At 42.2% G+C, this 16,858-nt stretch overlaps 1 protein-coding gene across 1 annotated transcript; it reads left to right on the forward strand.

The window, feature by feature from the left end:
* Positions 1 to 9,685: 9,685 nt before the first annotated feature.
* Positions 9,686 to 15,643, forward strand: LOC307262831 (TANK-binding kinase 1-binding protein 1-like; the record flags this gene model as incomplete). Its single annotated transcript, XM_080043826.1, has 12 exons — positions 9,686 to 9,919; positions 10,385 to 10,516; positions 10,897 to 11,001; positions 11,174 to 11,315; positions 11,714 to 11,907; positions 12,535 to 12,581; positions 12,684 to 12,790; positions 13,072 to 13,262; positions 13,826 to 14,110; positions 14,442 to 14,522; positions 14,612 to 14,842; positions 15,515 to 15,643. The coding sequence occupies 12 exons, from the start codon at positions 9,686 to 9,688 to the stop codon at positions 15,641 to 15,643; spliced, it is 1,878 nt and encodes a 625-aa protein (XP_079899952.1).
* Between the last annotated feature and the right edge of the window lie 1,215 nt (positions 15,644 to 16,858).

The following is a 16,858-nucleotide window of genomic DNA, read 5'->3' on the forward strand; positions in this document are numbered from 1 at the left end:
CACACACACACACACACACACACACACACACACACACACACACACATACACACTGACAGGAACATTTTCTGTTTGTCAGATCTTCAAATCAGAGAGAGAGGTTTTAGGCACACCTTAATCCCTGGACAGCATATCAAGGTGTGCCTCTGTGTCTGAGATGGTTTTATGATCACTGAACTGTTTTTGTGAGTTACACCCCCACGGACCAATAGGAATTCAATAGTTATTTTTATTAACAATTTTTTTTTTAAAGGAATGACATCTTGACAGTACATGTGTGATAACTTCTCAGCAATGTGTGTTTTTTTCTTTTTCCTGCTGTAATAAAATGACACTGTCACCTGTTCCACGTTCCTAAGCTTCTTCCTTCATGGTGCCCAATTAGCCAATTCATTTTCTTCTGGAGGTTGACAGTATTGAGAAGCCTGGATTTAATCAGCCCTGACATGGCTGTACTCAGAATACACTGCATTTACCCAGTCATTTATGCTCATTTACAGGAACAGAAAAAAGTGTAATTGAAAAAAAAAAAAGTGTAAAATTAATATTTTTTTCATAACGGTGGCATGAATTGATCATACTGTTTTAGTTTAGCTTAAATACCACGAGTCTAACAGTTCTCAGGAATCCCTTAAAGAGGACCTATTATACTACTTTTCTGGTCTTAATTTCTTGTTTTACACTGCTATAGAGCAACCTGACACGAATCACATCACAAAAAACTATGTAGATTTTCGGGAAGCTCTTTCTCTTATTTTGGCGATCCAGCACGTCCTGTCAACACTTGAGTGTGTGTGCTTCGGCAATCTCCGCTCCCTCCGCCTGTGCATCGGCCATCTCCGCTACCCTCCCCCCTCCTGCAAACCCCACTCCGTTGTGATTGGTTACCTTCCTTCCGGAAAATTGTGTATTGTGTGGAATTGTCCGAAAGAATAATAAATAAATAAATAAATAAATAAGGGCGCGAGGCAGACGCGAACAGGGAAGTGACAGCATTACCATACATGGAAACATCCGCGTGGTCACGTCACAAATTTTTATGCGACGTCACAAATTATGAAAGGGTAGACCGCTTTGAAGACGTGACTTCTCGACTGGCTAGAATAGTGTTTAGTGCTCTGCACAGACACCCCAGACGGTCAGCAGGGAATACGTCGAAATGCATGTAAGTCATTATTTGATAATTTAGTATGGTTAAGCATGACTATGAATCATCATAACAACGTTTATAGGTCATAAAAGTCAAAAAGCATCATAGGTCCTCTTTAAGTAAAACTGGGTCTACATTTGATTAAGTATTGGATCAGTTTCAAATTTAATGTACGCGTGAAGGACCGAGTTGAGTAAATTATCAGTAACTTTCTCTCAAGCTGAAGTTAAAGAACTTGTTTGAAAAAAATTATTTAAGTAAAAAAATGAAGCAAGTTACAATGTACTCTGAGTAAATTTGTAAACAACTTTTGCAACGAAATAAAATGTCATTAAATGTCCATCCAATAACACTAGTTATCACAGCATCACAAAACAGATCCCTCATATCCAAACAACCCATACATATCCATTCCTATAGATGGCACTGTCTGTACAACTGATTGTCAATTGTATAGGCTACAACAATAAGTAAGTAAGCTTTGACCTTGTATCACGCTGCATTCTTAATATAATTAAATGTGTCTTTCAGTATAGGCTAAACGCTGTCTGTATCAGAATTTTAAAAAAGATAAAGGCTGCAGGGGAATTAACATATGAGCCCAGTTCCTATCTCCTTTTCACAGAGGAGATACAAAGAATGCAGTTTTAGAAAACAAAATTGCTCCAAATGGAATGTATATATTTTTTTTTGAAAATTCCAGTTGAGATGGAGGAATCAGATTGAAAAGTTTTTGTCTATGTGGCAAACAAAGGAGATGGGGACAGGAGATGAGACCATGCTTATAGATATGAAGGATAATATACTATAATTATAGAATGCTGGGTAATTCCATGCAGCTATATATAGTCCAGCCTATCTGAAATAATTTTAACTAATGAATGATTTTAGTCAATAACTGAAATGTGGAATTGTTTACACATCTGGGTGACTTCTAGAGAGCTGATCATTCATTAGATACTCAGCTTCTGATTGATGGATCATCTGTAACCATCAAACCTATCTCTTAGCTGTAGCTTTTATTTACATTTATCTTCTGAATGTCTCCTTAAAACAAAGGTTCATTCAACTATTCAATTTATATATTTTATTATTTTCTTTATAGGCTTATATGTGCCTATGTTTATATGTATGTAAATGCTTGTGTATATATTTCTATACAGTTTAGTCTATGTGTTTATGTGTATATAGTTTTCTTCTTTTTGCTCATTATCATTTTTGCACTAAAACTATATCGTAGGATGCTGTAAATATGAACGATAACATTTTAAGATGATAACCTAATTTTGCTCCTACAATAAAGTATAGGAAAAAAAACAAAGATTCGGTAAGTAGAAAAATAAGTCATGTGAGCTGCGTTCTCCTCCTGTCCTCTCCCCCTCCTCTTCTGGTTGTATGTCAAAAGGGGGGAGGTAAACACACACACACACACACACACACACACACACACACACACACACACACAGTGCTGATGCCAGTCATGTCGACCCTCCTCATCAGCACCATCATGGCTTTTCCACAGAGACGTAAGTAAACCGGCGCTCCACCGTCTTATTATTATAAAACTACCTATTGTAAATGCGCTGCTGAAATGTGACCGTATCTACGATTGTGTCCGTTGAAAGCCTGGTTTTTACCGGTGATAAACGAGGTTGGACTGTTAGTAAGCGGGTCAGGCTGGGATGTTTTGGTTGCGCAGCAGCGGTGGATGCTGTTAGGGGGGAGGCTGAGCGGTAGCCTACGCTGCAAGGAATATTAGACGAGGGATAGCGGACAAATAGACTGTAATGGTCCTTATAACCTACCTGAACATTACACGAAAAATGTGAAACAGAACCATGTATATATCCGAGCTCGATCGGCCCGATGGAAACCTGTCCCACAGTTGCGGGCTATGCGGTGCTGCGTTCCAGGAACATCATGATTAAGGGGCCGTCTCTCAACCGCGGTTATTCTCAGACCTGACGACAACATCTAGTACAGGGAAACAAATGATTAGCCTATCGATGAGTGGCCAGGTTTGAACAAAGCTGATACAGAGCATTTAGATGCACGTGTTGCGTTCAGGTATTGTCGGTTTTACTGGAATATAGCGTGGCAAATTATAGGGATGATTGCGTCGTTTCATTTGGCATGAGAGAACACATTGTATCTATTCTACATGGTTAGAAATAGCATCAATTAACCAGTTCTGGGCTCCCATGTTCTAGCAATGCATGCCAGTCACAGAGGTAGCCATCAGATTCTTTAACATAGCCTAACCAGCAATGGTTGAAAAACCCAGAAGAGGGTTAAACACGGTTACTGTAGCCTATCCTTGTTCCTAATGTATTTTCAGAAACCTTAAAGACAACCAACAGATGTTTCATAAACTGAATGATAAAAAGGTTCCCAAGTTGCAATATCCAGTGAGCTGGCGGGCTGCCATCTTGTTCAGAAAGAGACAACGACACAACTTGGAATACAACTTGTTTAAAAATACTTTTTATAATGCAGAGCGGAAAATGTTTAGTAATCCATGTGGTAAAACGACTCTTCCAGGATTTCTTGAAATAAAGAACAGTAGCCTGAGTCTGACAATTTGGAATTTTAATTATTTCTGAAAACAAATCCCAAAACAAATAATACACAATAATAATACAAACTTACAAACAGATAACCAGTCATTTTCCTTATCCAAACAAAGATGGTGAGAGGAAATGAGATCTCCTTTGTTAAAGGCATAATCCAAAACACTTTTTGTCCAAATCAACAAAAAATCTACTCACAGTCCGCTCCCTGTCCGTAATGTGTGTGCACTGAAAAAATCCGGCCGAAAAACAGCTTTTATTTTGCCACCTATATAAATGTTTGCCTAAAAAATAACTATTTGTTGAATTGTACACAAAATGTAGGATTTTTTAACTGACTGATACGCTGCAGTGCACCGGCACAAGTTGGTGTAGTAGCCTAATACATGACCGAACTACACTTGACAAAAGTGCAAAAATGAAAGGTATCTGACTAACTAGGCATAAGTACCTCATACAACCCCATTTCAAAATGACTGAACTATCCCTTTAAACGTTGACTGAATACATAGACAGACAGTGGGAGCAATGAGCGAGGACAGTATTGGGTCCCCCCACAGGGTGTATGCCCCAGAGTCCCCTTGGGGTTAATCTAGCCATGTTTCCAGGCTGGACCAGTGTTTCAATCCATTTGCCAGACTATTGAGGGGGAAGTTGAGTGGGCACAGGCTGAAAAAGGCTCTCTAGCTTGGATGCCCACAAGCTGCAGGGTGTATTGTAGCTTGCACGGTTATATATGGGCTATTACTTCCTATAGCTGCTTCATACTAGCCTTTATCTGACCGAATATATTAACTTTTGTCCTAGCAAGTCTGGAATAGTATATGTTGAATGAAGCTGCTGTCCTGAGCTGAAATATTTTCTATTTACTAAGAATTGTATGCATCATGCCAGCTTTGAATCTGTAATATTACATTACAGAAAAATTACAAATGCCAACCAAGCAGTGTAGTGTTTAAAAGCTAAATGTGAATTAATACAAATTGTACAAAGTACTGGACTGACTCATTGTAATTCAAAGGAGCATTGTACACATGGACAGCTTGCTATCGTCATCTCCATCTGCACTGTGCCTCCTGTCGGCCTGCTCTGTCCACATCAGTGTTCAGTGGGATAAGTTGAGAGTCAGAGAAATGACTTTGAGCGGTGACCTATTATACTAATGCATTTGTGAACTGGACACATACACACACACACACACACACACACACACACACACACACACACACACACACACACACACACACAGGTCAGTGCCGGGGCTGTCTGTCCGTCTGTCAAACACTCTTAACAGCTGTTCAAAATTCGATCGATTCAGCTGACAAAGCCTGTTTTCACAGTGTGTGTATGTGCACATTTAGATTTTTATAAGATGTACAGAAGCTTTGGGTTTCAGGTCGAGTTCAGATCTCAAATGTAGAAGTGTCCGTGAGGTTGATTTGGGGTGGGGTTTGGGTCTTTGTCAGAAGTCGAGCAGCTAATAGAACGGTTCTGCAATGCTAATAGTCACATATAAACTTAACTTAAATAGCACACTGGCCCAGTTGATTGGACCTCCATTTGAGGGACTTGTATGTTCACAAAAGGTAATTAGAACATGTGTGATGCAACTGTAAAGCTGATGTGCAAAAATTGTGAAAAATCGCTCATAACATGAATTATAATGAGTAACCTACACATGTCCTCCCCATGTCACAAAAAATGCCATAACAGCAGAAGTGAACTGAGGGATTTTTTTTTTGCCTGTCACTTCTCCTCACTACGCTTTCCTCTCCAACTGAAAACCTCAAACTACTGTATCTTGGGCTACGTGGTCTGCTAACTAGAATATTTGGACAAAGTGCTATGAGGCCTAGAGTAGCAGCATTTGTGTATGTAACAATTTGAGCCTTGAATTACATTATAACTATGAAACAAATGATTTTTACAACACTTAGCCTTGCAATTAGCCTTGAATCCATAATTGATTTATTCACTCTTTAATGTGATACAACTATTTCACTATTAGGACAAACATATTTCACTAGCTCAATACTGTGTTAACTGACCCATAGTGTAATACAGTACGTTGATACATTATCGGAAAATATGTATTACGTTTTGGGCTCAGCATTTTGTTACATTATCGATCAGTTATGACATTTTTGGTTTTGTTATATTTTGTTTATTAGATTTTGGGTCGTTGCACTATTGTTTGCAAGTGGACACAGATGTTGGTATATTATTTTAATAGTTTTCGGGACTAACAGTGTGTCTGCACAGCAATGTTAGCAGGGTAGCGGCTACAGTGCTCTGTCTGTGTCTATGCAGAATGGATTCAAGCATTGTAAAGAGAAAGTATGAAGTGGACAAAACAATGTTAAGTGTTTAAAAAAAGGGGAATTTAACAGAAGCATAAAGTAGGAGTAAATCCCAACACCAGTAAATGGTCTTTGGAATTGTCAACCAAACAGGGCTGACGCAGCAAAACTCCTGAGTGTAATGTATTGTGCGAGGATGTGTTTTTACGTGGTCATTTCTTGTTTCAGAAGCAAGTTGCTGTAAAGTAGTACAAATGTCATCTGTGTGAAGCAGCAAGTACGTACTGTCCCAGACCTTTAGAATGCTAATTCGATTATGTTATCCATAATCATCACTGTCTAAAATGTATGCATATTAAAACAAATCTAAATGGGGCAAACAGTGGGACTACTTCACTAAAAAAAGATTTGTGTTTTTTTTGTCACATGACTAACAGTTATGAGACCTAATTTTATTTTTTTACCGCCCTCACCATTTTTCCCCTTCTCTCTCTCTCTCTCTCTCTCTGTATGTCACTCTTTGTCTCTCTCTCTCCCTCTCTCTCTCTGTATGTCACTCTCAGTTATTCTAATTCACTCTCTCATCTCTGTGTCTCTGCCACCCTCATTTGAAGCCTCGTTCTCCCTTTGTCTCTCCTGGCTCCCCCACTGCGCACGCACACACACACACACACACACACACACACACACACACACATACACACACACTCTCTTTCTCTCTCTCTCTCTCTCTGAATTAGCCTTCAGCTGTGCTCAAAGAGATGGAGCCCTATCCACAAGGACTCTCTTTCCATCACTTCTCCAGGCTTTTATCATGACTGAGATTCTTTTCTTTCTTTCTCTAACGCAATATGTTTCTTTTTCTCACGAAGGCTCAAATGCTATTGTCTACCTTACAGTACTAGTGATGGTGGTGATGGAAGAAAAATAAATACTGTGTCAAGGTGTCTGAAGGCCTCAGTGAGTGACCACAGATTTATTATGACCATTTACATGCAGCAGGTTTCTGTGCTGATGAAATGCTTTTAGATATTTTTCAGGATCCTTCAGACTCGTAGCCGTGAGTGAATGAGTGAGTGAGTGAGTGAGTGAGTGAGTGAGTGAGTGAGTGAGTGAGTGAGTGAGTGAGTGAGTGAGTGAGTGAGTGAGTGAGTGAGTGAGTGAGTGAGTGAGTGAGTGAGTGAGTGAGTGAGTGAGTGAGTGAGTGAGCGAGTGAGTGAGCGATCAAATTTGAGGATTGGTCGACCACCAGTCATTGCTCTGTCCACATTGTTTGTGGCCCTTTCAAGATGAATCTGCCCAGACAGAGACACAGAGGGGGAGAGAAGTGAACTGTCGACTTAATGCACAAGGATGGTTGAAGCTATGGAATTACATTTGTCATATGTAGAGTATGGACATTAACTCCCACGCTAGTGTTGCGCACTGTGTAGCCTGATACTAGAGCGCCTTTATGAACTGCCACCCTTCAGGCCTGTTTTGTTTCAATAAAGATGTTGTCAGTAATAATGTACAGTTTATTAAAACCAAAACAGGCCTGTATTACAATATTTAACTTTATGTGCAATGAATCTATATGAAAGTTTCACTTTTTGAAATAAATGATGGAGAACATTTTTTTTTCCATCACATCCTAATTTGTTGAAATGCACCTGTAAATGATGTCTACTATTTCACTACTACACAGAAATATAAATGTTTTCACTCCTTTGCCAATTGCTGTCCAGCCAAACACAAGGTATATTCACCTCTACTTGTTAATACCAGTGGCAGTTCATGTAGGTCAAATAAACTGAATATTGCTTGTACTTTACAGTAAGAAAAGGTCTCTAAATGCTTCTAACAAAGTGCTTGTCTGATTGTGTGGATTCCTTTTTGTACTACAGACTCACTCAAAATACGAAATTCTTGGAGAGAAATTGTGGAAGCGATGGGACACTACAGAGAGGAAGTATTTCAGGAATAGACCAAAACAATTTTTACAGGTCCTTTCATGTTCCAACATTTCCCACAATGCAATTGGATAGTGTCTTTCTTAATCCCTCACCTCTAGTTGGTAATGAAGTAATTTAAAACTGTCAGAAAAAAAGAAAATAAGCTTATTTCATTTTTTTTTGTAATGTCTTTGTGGACTTTGGGTGGTTGTGGATTCAATCTTAGATACAACAGATAAAATGAAGCCCTGGCGGTTACATAATGACTTTTTATATGTGTTCAGCATGGCTGCCATCACTGCACGCATTATGATGATGAGGCATTCCACTGGGTTTGGTGTTTGACCGTAGGGAGGTTGTGGGTAAAGCGGCCCGTTTGTCCATTAATAAATGAAACAGCCATGTGAAGAAGACATATGGCCCTGCCCTTGGCTGGCACTGTGTGTGTGTGTGTGTGTGTGTGTGTGTGTGTGTGTGTGTGTGTGTGTGTGTGTGTGTGTGTGTGTGTGTGTGTGTGTGTGTGTGTGTGTGTGTGTGTGTGTGTGTGTGTGTGTGTGTGTGTGTGCTCCTGCAAATAAAAGTCAGTCGAGCTGAGAGTGGATTGAGTAGAAAATTGAGAGGGAGATAAGAGGAAGAGCTAGGTAGATAGACAGTATACACACAAGCATTGTGTGGGCTGAATGTGTGTGTGTGTGTGTGTGTGTGTGTGTGTGTGTGTGTGTGTGTGTGTGTGTGTGTGTGTGTGTGTGTGTGTGTGTGTGTGTGTGTGTGTGTGTGAGTGTGTGAGAGAGAGCAAGAGAGAGAGAGAAAGAGAAAGAGAAAGAGAAAGAGAGAAAAAAAGTCCGTGGGCTGTAAGCGTGGGAGTTATCTGCAGAGATATGCTTTGACCTATCTGGTACTCCAGCTGCCTTTAGGCTCTGCACACACACACACACACACACACACACACACACACACACACACACACACACACACACACACACACACACACACACACGCACAATACTGCTGAACAAGGGGGTAATAGCGATGAAGTAGAGAGGGGGAGAGTTAGATGTGTGAGTTGCTTTAAGTTGAAAAGAACATGTTGGTATGAATGTTATCATTCTATTCTTTTCTACAGTAAAGTGCCCTTGGCCTCAACAACGTCGCTGGCCTTTAAGTTGTTGGCCTTCAAAGACTGCGTAAGGATGAGTGGTCATTTCCTGAACTGCACCATAATGCACGTTTTGCATAGGCTCAGCACTGAGACATCTTTAAACATATATAGAGTACTGTGCAACATATTGTGGTGTTATTCTATATACTATTTTTACATTTTTATAGCGGCAGTTTTGGCCATAACCAGAATCGGCCGGGGAGAGGGTTAGGAAAGAGAGGATGAACTGTATGGCAGCAGATGGGAAATACAAAACATTTGGCTGCCTTGCTCAGTGAGCTCCTGGCTGAAGTTTGAAACACACACACACACACACACACACACACTACACACACAAAACACACTATTCGACTGTCACCCCTGCCAGGCAATGGGGCTTGACAGATTTATTGCCATTAGTGCCCCCACTGTGTGAGGTTGAGAGTGCAAAGTGCCTCGCTGAGCTGACAATGGCTACTTCCATTTCTGTCTCTCTGCCCAAAGCCAAACATGTGCTTTTTTTTTCCTGCACTCCATTTTACCCAGAAATAACCCTTACAACTTTCTCTCCCTTTCTTCCCTACAGCTAACTGATGATGGATCTGTTCCGTAGAGGAGAGCTGGGTCTGCTGGGAGGAGGAGAGGGGCTGAGAGACGATGTGGGCGTGTCTGGGATCAGCTGGTCGGCCAATGGGCTGCCTGAGGACATGTACCCGGCATCAGGCCTGGCCCTGGCCGCAGCCTACCACGACATCAAGACCCGCCTGGCCAGCCTGGAGCGGGAGAACAGCAGCATCAAGAGGAAGCTCAAGCACTATGAGGTCAAGCTGGCAAGCAGCATACATACAGTACATACATAGATATACATAAAATAAAAGGAATAGAATAGGGGGGAAAAGGATACATTGATATATACAGTATATACTGTATTTATGTGGTTGTATGTATCTAATTTTTCTTCTCTCTATTTGTTTTTTATTTATCTTCTTTAATTTTTATTTTATTTCTATTTTCTTTGAATTGTTTGCACAAAAGAACTGTGAACAATAACAGTAAAATTATAATTTATTTTTCTCCTAAAATAAAGTATATACCGTATATAATAGAAAAAGGTAGAAAGCAGCGCAAACACACACACACACACACACACACACACACACAACAAAACACATTTACGACGCAAGCAAAACAGAATTTTGATAGAATAACAGAAACAGAAAATAGACTTGCCCAAGGTCTGAATGCATTATGATTTCTGGCAAGACAATCTCCTCTCCTCTTCTGCCCTCCAGTTTCCTATGATCAGTGAGTTCGGAGAGGAGAGGATGCTGTGCTGCTCCTGTGATCCCATCATCAAGGATACCAGTGATCTCCAATCAGAGACCACCAACCTACAACAGAGGGTCAACTCGCTCACTCAAGAGGTATTATGGGATTTCATCAGGATTATTCTTAATAAAGTCCTTTCAGAAATCAGAGAAGATCTTAAGCTCTTCACATTCCTTGTTAACATCTTTCCTTTAGGACCATACCTTAAGGGAAACTTGTCTGATCCTTGTAGTCTCACAGCTGGGGTAGCTCAGGGTTCTGTTCTGGGTCCTCTTCTCTTTTGTCTCATCAAGTCCTCAGACACTTAAAATGACATGTTCAAACGGGACCCGTAGTAATGTCGCTGCTTTCGTAGACTTCTGTAATTAACTTCTCTACCCAACGATAGGAGAAATTGACGGAACAAAACAAATACCCGAAGCTGTAGTAAACTGGAATTAGCCATTAAAGCAAAGTCTCTCTCTATCGGTTTCAGCTCCAGAAGAGTAAGGACAGAGAGGAGAGGTTGACTGAAGTCATCCAGGCTTACGAGAAGATTCACCTGGAGAAAAGCAATGTCCAGAGAGACCTAGACAAGATGGTGAACACACACACATACACACACACACACACACACACACACACACACACACACACACACACACACACACACACACACACCAAAGTTTCTTGGTTAAATATGATATTCACTACAGTGTTGAACGGCAAATTTGGGTTTCAATTCAACACGTGTGTTTGTGTGTGTATGTCAGACGACTCTAGCAGAGCAGCATGTGGAGCAGATCCACGGTCTGGAGTCGGCCCTCAGACAGAGAGAAACTTCTCTTCAGAAACTCAGCGCTCAACTCCGCAGCAAAGAGTCTCAACTTCACGCCAGCCTGGACGTACCGAGAGGTGGGTTCTGTTTGGATCTGCAGTATGACTCGTGCATCATGCTAGCATTAGCTATAGCAGTAGTATTTATTTTAATAAAATAATAAAAGAAGTATAAGCAGAAAGCCCTGTGTCCACACCGGTTACACCCCTGGCCATGGAAGTAATGCTGGGTTAGGTTACACTTGTAGGTTACAAGCTAGTTAGCCGGACATGCTAACATTTGCAGCATACATAATACAAAAGTTTTTTTAATCATTTGTTACCATTTTGCTCTTGTAGTTCTGTTTTCTATATAGGGGACATACTAAACAAAGCAAATCACCCTCCAAACCCTTCAAACACATTGTATCTCTACAGCTACAACTAGAACAATTAGAAAGCTCATGAATCTGTTTACGTGTGTGTTATCATGTCAGAGGGGCGCGGGCCGACGCTGCAGAGCTCGCGCAGCCTGGACGCTCTGTCAGACCTGAAGCTGCAGCGGCTGGAGGCGGAGCTAGAGGGGGCGCGGCACCAGGCCCAGGGGGCGTGTCACCGGGAGCAGGAAGTCAGGGCCAAGCTCCAGAGGCTACAGCAGGAGGTCACCCAGCTACAGCAAGCAAAGAGACAGGTAGGCCTCATGCGTTCAAGAGCACCTATTATGCTTTTTACGTCTTTTCTGAACCAATAAATGTTGTTATAATGTTTTATAGTCAAAACGATACCATTCTGTCAAAAAATTACGTACAGTATATGCATTTAAAGGTATTCCATGCGGATCCTCTGGGGAAGCTGTGCACAGCGCTCAACACTAGGGTGCCGTTCATGCCCTGTTGCCACAAGGGAACCTGGCCAATCAGAGCAGACCGGTGCAGAGGGCAGACGAAGGGTCTTAAAGAGAGTTCAGTTTAGGATATAAACAGATCGTCTTAAAGAGAGGCTGTGACACAAAATACAGCAATGCCAGTATGAGAAATAAAAAGGGGTTTTTGGGCAGTACATCATGAAAACAGTTTCTAGTACAGACACAAAATAAAAATCCGAACTCGAAAATTAGCACAATATAGGATCTTTAATGACCTGAGGTACTGTCAGAGTGGGTAGGGTAGGAAATCATTACAAATGTACTGCAGGCCTAACACACCTCTGCCTGTCTGTCTGTGTGTCTGTCTATCTGTCTGTCTGTCTGTCTGTCTGTCTGTCTGTCTGTCTGGCTGTCTGGCTGTCTGTATGCCAGTCACATGACCTGTCCCCACATTGTGAGCACTGTGACGTAGAATGGATAAAGAAGGCCGGGGACGAACAGTGAGTCTGATTTCAAAATGAGGAGAAAATATTTGAAACCACATTAATTCTCAGTTTTTGTAAACCTTGTTAATTGATTCAATGACTCTCTGTGTGCCACAGGGTGAACCTAGCGTTAGCCTACACCGAGCTAACGGAGGAGCTGAGTCGTGTTCGCAGTCTGGCTATGAAACAGAGTGACCTTCTGCAGCAGGTCTCACAGGATCCTGGTGGGTAAACCCAGTGGGTAAGTCAGTGATTCTGGACAATTCTTCTTGTAAGATATGCATTCTCCAGAATCACTGACTCCACCTTTAAATGCAGAGGGAAGTCCAATGCTTAGAGATTCTTGTTAAGGACATTTTTTCATTCCCAGGCAAATTCTGATGATGTGTTCAAGTGACATGTGTTACATTATACCTTGATCCCTTCTGACTTATTGAAGGCATAGACTGAATCCTTTCTCCGTTCTCTCTCTCTCTCTCTCTCTCTCTCTCTCTCTCTTGTCCAGTCTCTCGTCCTCCCCCTGTCCCTCAGCGTCTTTCCCCCACCTCCCCCCAGTGCTCCTCTCTCTCCCCTGACAGACTCCACCCCTCCCCCTCTCCTCCTCTGTCGCCTAGCAACGGCCCCGCCTCCTACTCTCATCAGCCAACCAGCAGTCGACTTCGAGCAAAGTTCCAGGGTCGCCGTAGTTACTCGGAGGTGAGGCTCTGGCATAACTAAAAGGCCGCCTTCACACCAGCCTTGTTTAGTGTGGTTGAGGGTTTAACCCCTTGGTTCGTTTGGGTTATATGCGACCAGACTCTGGTCTATTCTAGATCTTTTGTAATTTTCAATGTATTACAATCAGCCATTGCCTACAACGCCAGGTCTCCACGGCAATATCATATAGCCTACATAAACCGCCACCTTGTGGCTTAACATTTAATAGACACTGGCTGTTACAATGTGCACTCCACATTAAGACCAGTATGAAAACCAGTCTTTTTACCTGCCTAACTGTTCGACCAATAATTGAACAGCATTTCCGTGCATGTGACTTCTGTTTACAATTTATAGTTTGTTTGAGTTTTGCTTTTTTGTGAACGTGAACCGAACTATCTGAAAACTGAAACAATGTATACAACTTATATCCGGTGCGCACCAATAAAGGTGTATACACGACCTTAGTGGGAATAATCACAGTGCACTTTTTTTTAAACATTTAGGTGAAACCTAGCAGTCAAAGTCCTCTGACCTTTTGAGCGTTGTGCCCTCTCTCCCAGGTGTCTGACCCGTCTGCGTTCCACCGGCCGTCAGCCCGTCTGCTTAGGGATCCGGTGTCCACCCTGCCCAAGTCCAGACCTCTGCTGGGAGACACAGGACAGGGCTACGGCCTCAGCAAAGCCCAGCTGAGGAGCTCCTTGGTGGGGCTGGTCCGACCTGCCTCGGCCCGTGGAGCTGGAGGAGGGGACAGAGGAGGGGGAGGGAGGGGGATGGAGAGAGGGGGCAGTCTGAGCAGCAGTCCTCATCACTGCCCTCTGGATCTGGGCTTCCCTCTGGCTGCTGAGGTTAGACTGACAGGCTTTATTCACATGTATTAGTCAGTCCCCGTTGTTAACAGTCTAATATGCCCCCAGATGCTCATATAACCTACTTTAATCACCGGCTATGTTCTTAAGTAACATGATTCATACTGGCACTAGCAGATATACGCCGAATACAGGCACTATTGTTGGTATGAAATTCTTAAATCTCTCCAACTAAAAAGAAGAAAAAGAACACACAAGAAACTTTGAACTGGAGCCTTGTGTTTTGTATTGTTCTACAGTATACTCCTTTAAACTGCAATATTTTGAAGTGTGAATGATCTTGCTCGTACTTGCCCCTCCTCTCATCCAGGTGCATCACTTCTGTCGCCTTGACAACCCCCAGGAGCCCAGCCCCCTGGTGACACCACCACAGTCCTCTGATGAGGAAGAGGTGATGATGATGATGATGATGTGTGGCTGCTGTGGTGCTTTTAAAGCTGGCCCATTCATTTAACATGTGTGCATTGTGTTCCTTTACAGGACGTGTGTACGTATCTATCGCCGGCTGCCAGCCCGCCTCGGACTCTCGGCGCCATTGTGATTGGTTCATCGTTGCCTAGGGAACAGCCCCTACAACCCTCCTTCCCGTCTCCTAGGAAACAGCCCCATCATCCCTCGTTTTCGGCGCCCGAGGGCCCTGCCACCCTCTCCTGCCATCTGCCTCCCTACATGAGCAGCACTGAGCATGCTCAGTCCTGGCCCTCCATTAATGTGAGTAGAAAACAATGAGGAGAGTTCCACAAAGCAACTAATGGATTCCCTGCACTCCTAGTAGGATACATGGGAATAAAATAATAAATGTTGTATAGAACACAAAACCAAATGCTCAAACCAGATCACTGGAGCAGAAATGTAAATATAGTCTGAGGGAATAAACTTGAAAAGACAGACCTATAGAAGCCCATTTCTTCCATATTAAAAAAAATTACCAAGTTTTTAATGTTACAATTTTTTTCATACTTACCTAATCCATACATTACATATTTCATTATAATTATGATTTACACAGACTAGGCTCTGTTAACCGGCATGTTGCTTAAGCGGTGGCCCCCCTTTGTTTTTTTACATTTCAGTTTACAGAGCCTAAGCTGTGTATTAACACTAGATTTTTTATCAGTGCACACACAGTGAGAACCGGTAGCGGATCGTCTGGAGATATTCACTGATTTTGACAAAAAGTGATTTTTGACAACAAGCATTCTCCAGAATCCCTGACTCCACTTTTAAGGCTGTTTTAATGGCCAGTTAACAGGGCAACACTGACACATTGTCACACTATACCGAAGGCTAATATATAGGCTAATATATAATGTTGTTGTCGTTTGTGTATAATTAACAAATGTAGCTAATTTTGCGCCTGTGTGTGTCTCCCTCTGTGTGTAGTTATGGATGGAGTCTGAAGAGAGTGCTGTCCGCAGCTGTCCTCTGTGTCAGCTGACCTTCCCCATTGGTTACCCCGACGACGCCCTCATCAAACACATCGACTCACACTTAGAGAACAGCAAGATCTGACTTTTTTTATTTGGTAGTTTGAGCCGCTTTACTTGATCAATTTATTTTTTCTAAATATATATTTTTTTTTTGCTGTGGTTTTTCTTTTTTGAGACAGATTTTGAGGGACAGTGATGAAATGGGGGTAGAGAAGGGAATGACGTGGGGGCGCCTTTAGCTCAGTTGGTAAGGCGTCCCCCTCCCGGGCCGGGCCCAGCAGCAGACCCGGGTTCGATTCCCGCCCGCGGTCATTCTCTGCATGTCACTCCCCTCTCTGCCCCATTTCACCTCTGTCTCTCTGCACTATCAATAAAGCATAAAAATGCCCAAAAAATATCTTTAAAAAAAATAAAATAAAAAGAGAAGGGAATGACATGTAGAGAACGACCCGGGCCGGATTCGAAACCGGGTCTGCTGGGACTCATGGCGCTCTAACACACCCAAACCAAACTTGATCATTTTCTCTTTAGATTTTTATCAAGGAAAGGTTTGACAAGCTTGCATGCTTCTTTCATTGGAACTTGCCCAGTGCAACCGCAGTCTACTGGTACAGTGGCTATACGCCTTGCTCAAGGGGCACTTCCCTCTGCCCTTCCATCCACATCATGAAATCTAAACTAGCGACATTACACTCTGAACATCACTCACAAAGCTCCATTTCAGCAATTCTCTATGAAACCTTTTTATTTCCGAAACCAAACCCATTTGTACATAGACGCGAGTGCTAAGGAAATAGCAGAAAAAGACAATAGTGCTCTATCCCTGCAGTGCACTGGCTCAGACACTGTGGACGCTGTGTTGGTGTACGTAAGAGCAGCGCCTGTTTTCATGTCGCATCATGCATCAGAACACCTGCATGTCACAGCTCCCGTGTTTGTGGAGGATCAACATGACTTTTTTCTAAAGATTCCTGGGCTTGCAAAGAACTATTTTGAGGTAAAATGATTCAAATAGTCATCTTAGAAGTAGTCAGTAAGGTACTATTGTATTGGATGCGATGACAAAATGATCTCTGTGTATTAGCTTGTTTCCAAATGTGGCACAGGTCATGTAACAATGCGTAGTTAAAGGAGAGTTTAAGTCAGGACAATAATGAACTGGGCCCCATCTACAGACCAGTGCAATTTATAAAACAAACTATAAGCTAAAAAGTGTGAAATGCTCCAAAGGTAAAATAGAATGAAGATATAGGAACTACAGCAAGAAAGCACCTACTGCCATCTACTGATGTGGGGA

The sequence above is a fragment of the Ammodytes marinus genome, assembly GCF_949987685.1.
Source record: "Ammodytes marinus genome assembly, chromosome: 16".
NCBI lineage: Eukaryota > Metazoa > Chordata > Actinopteri > Uranoscopiformes > Ammodytidae > Ammodytes > Ammodytes marinus.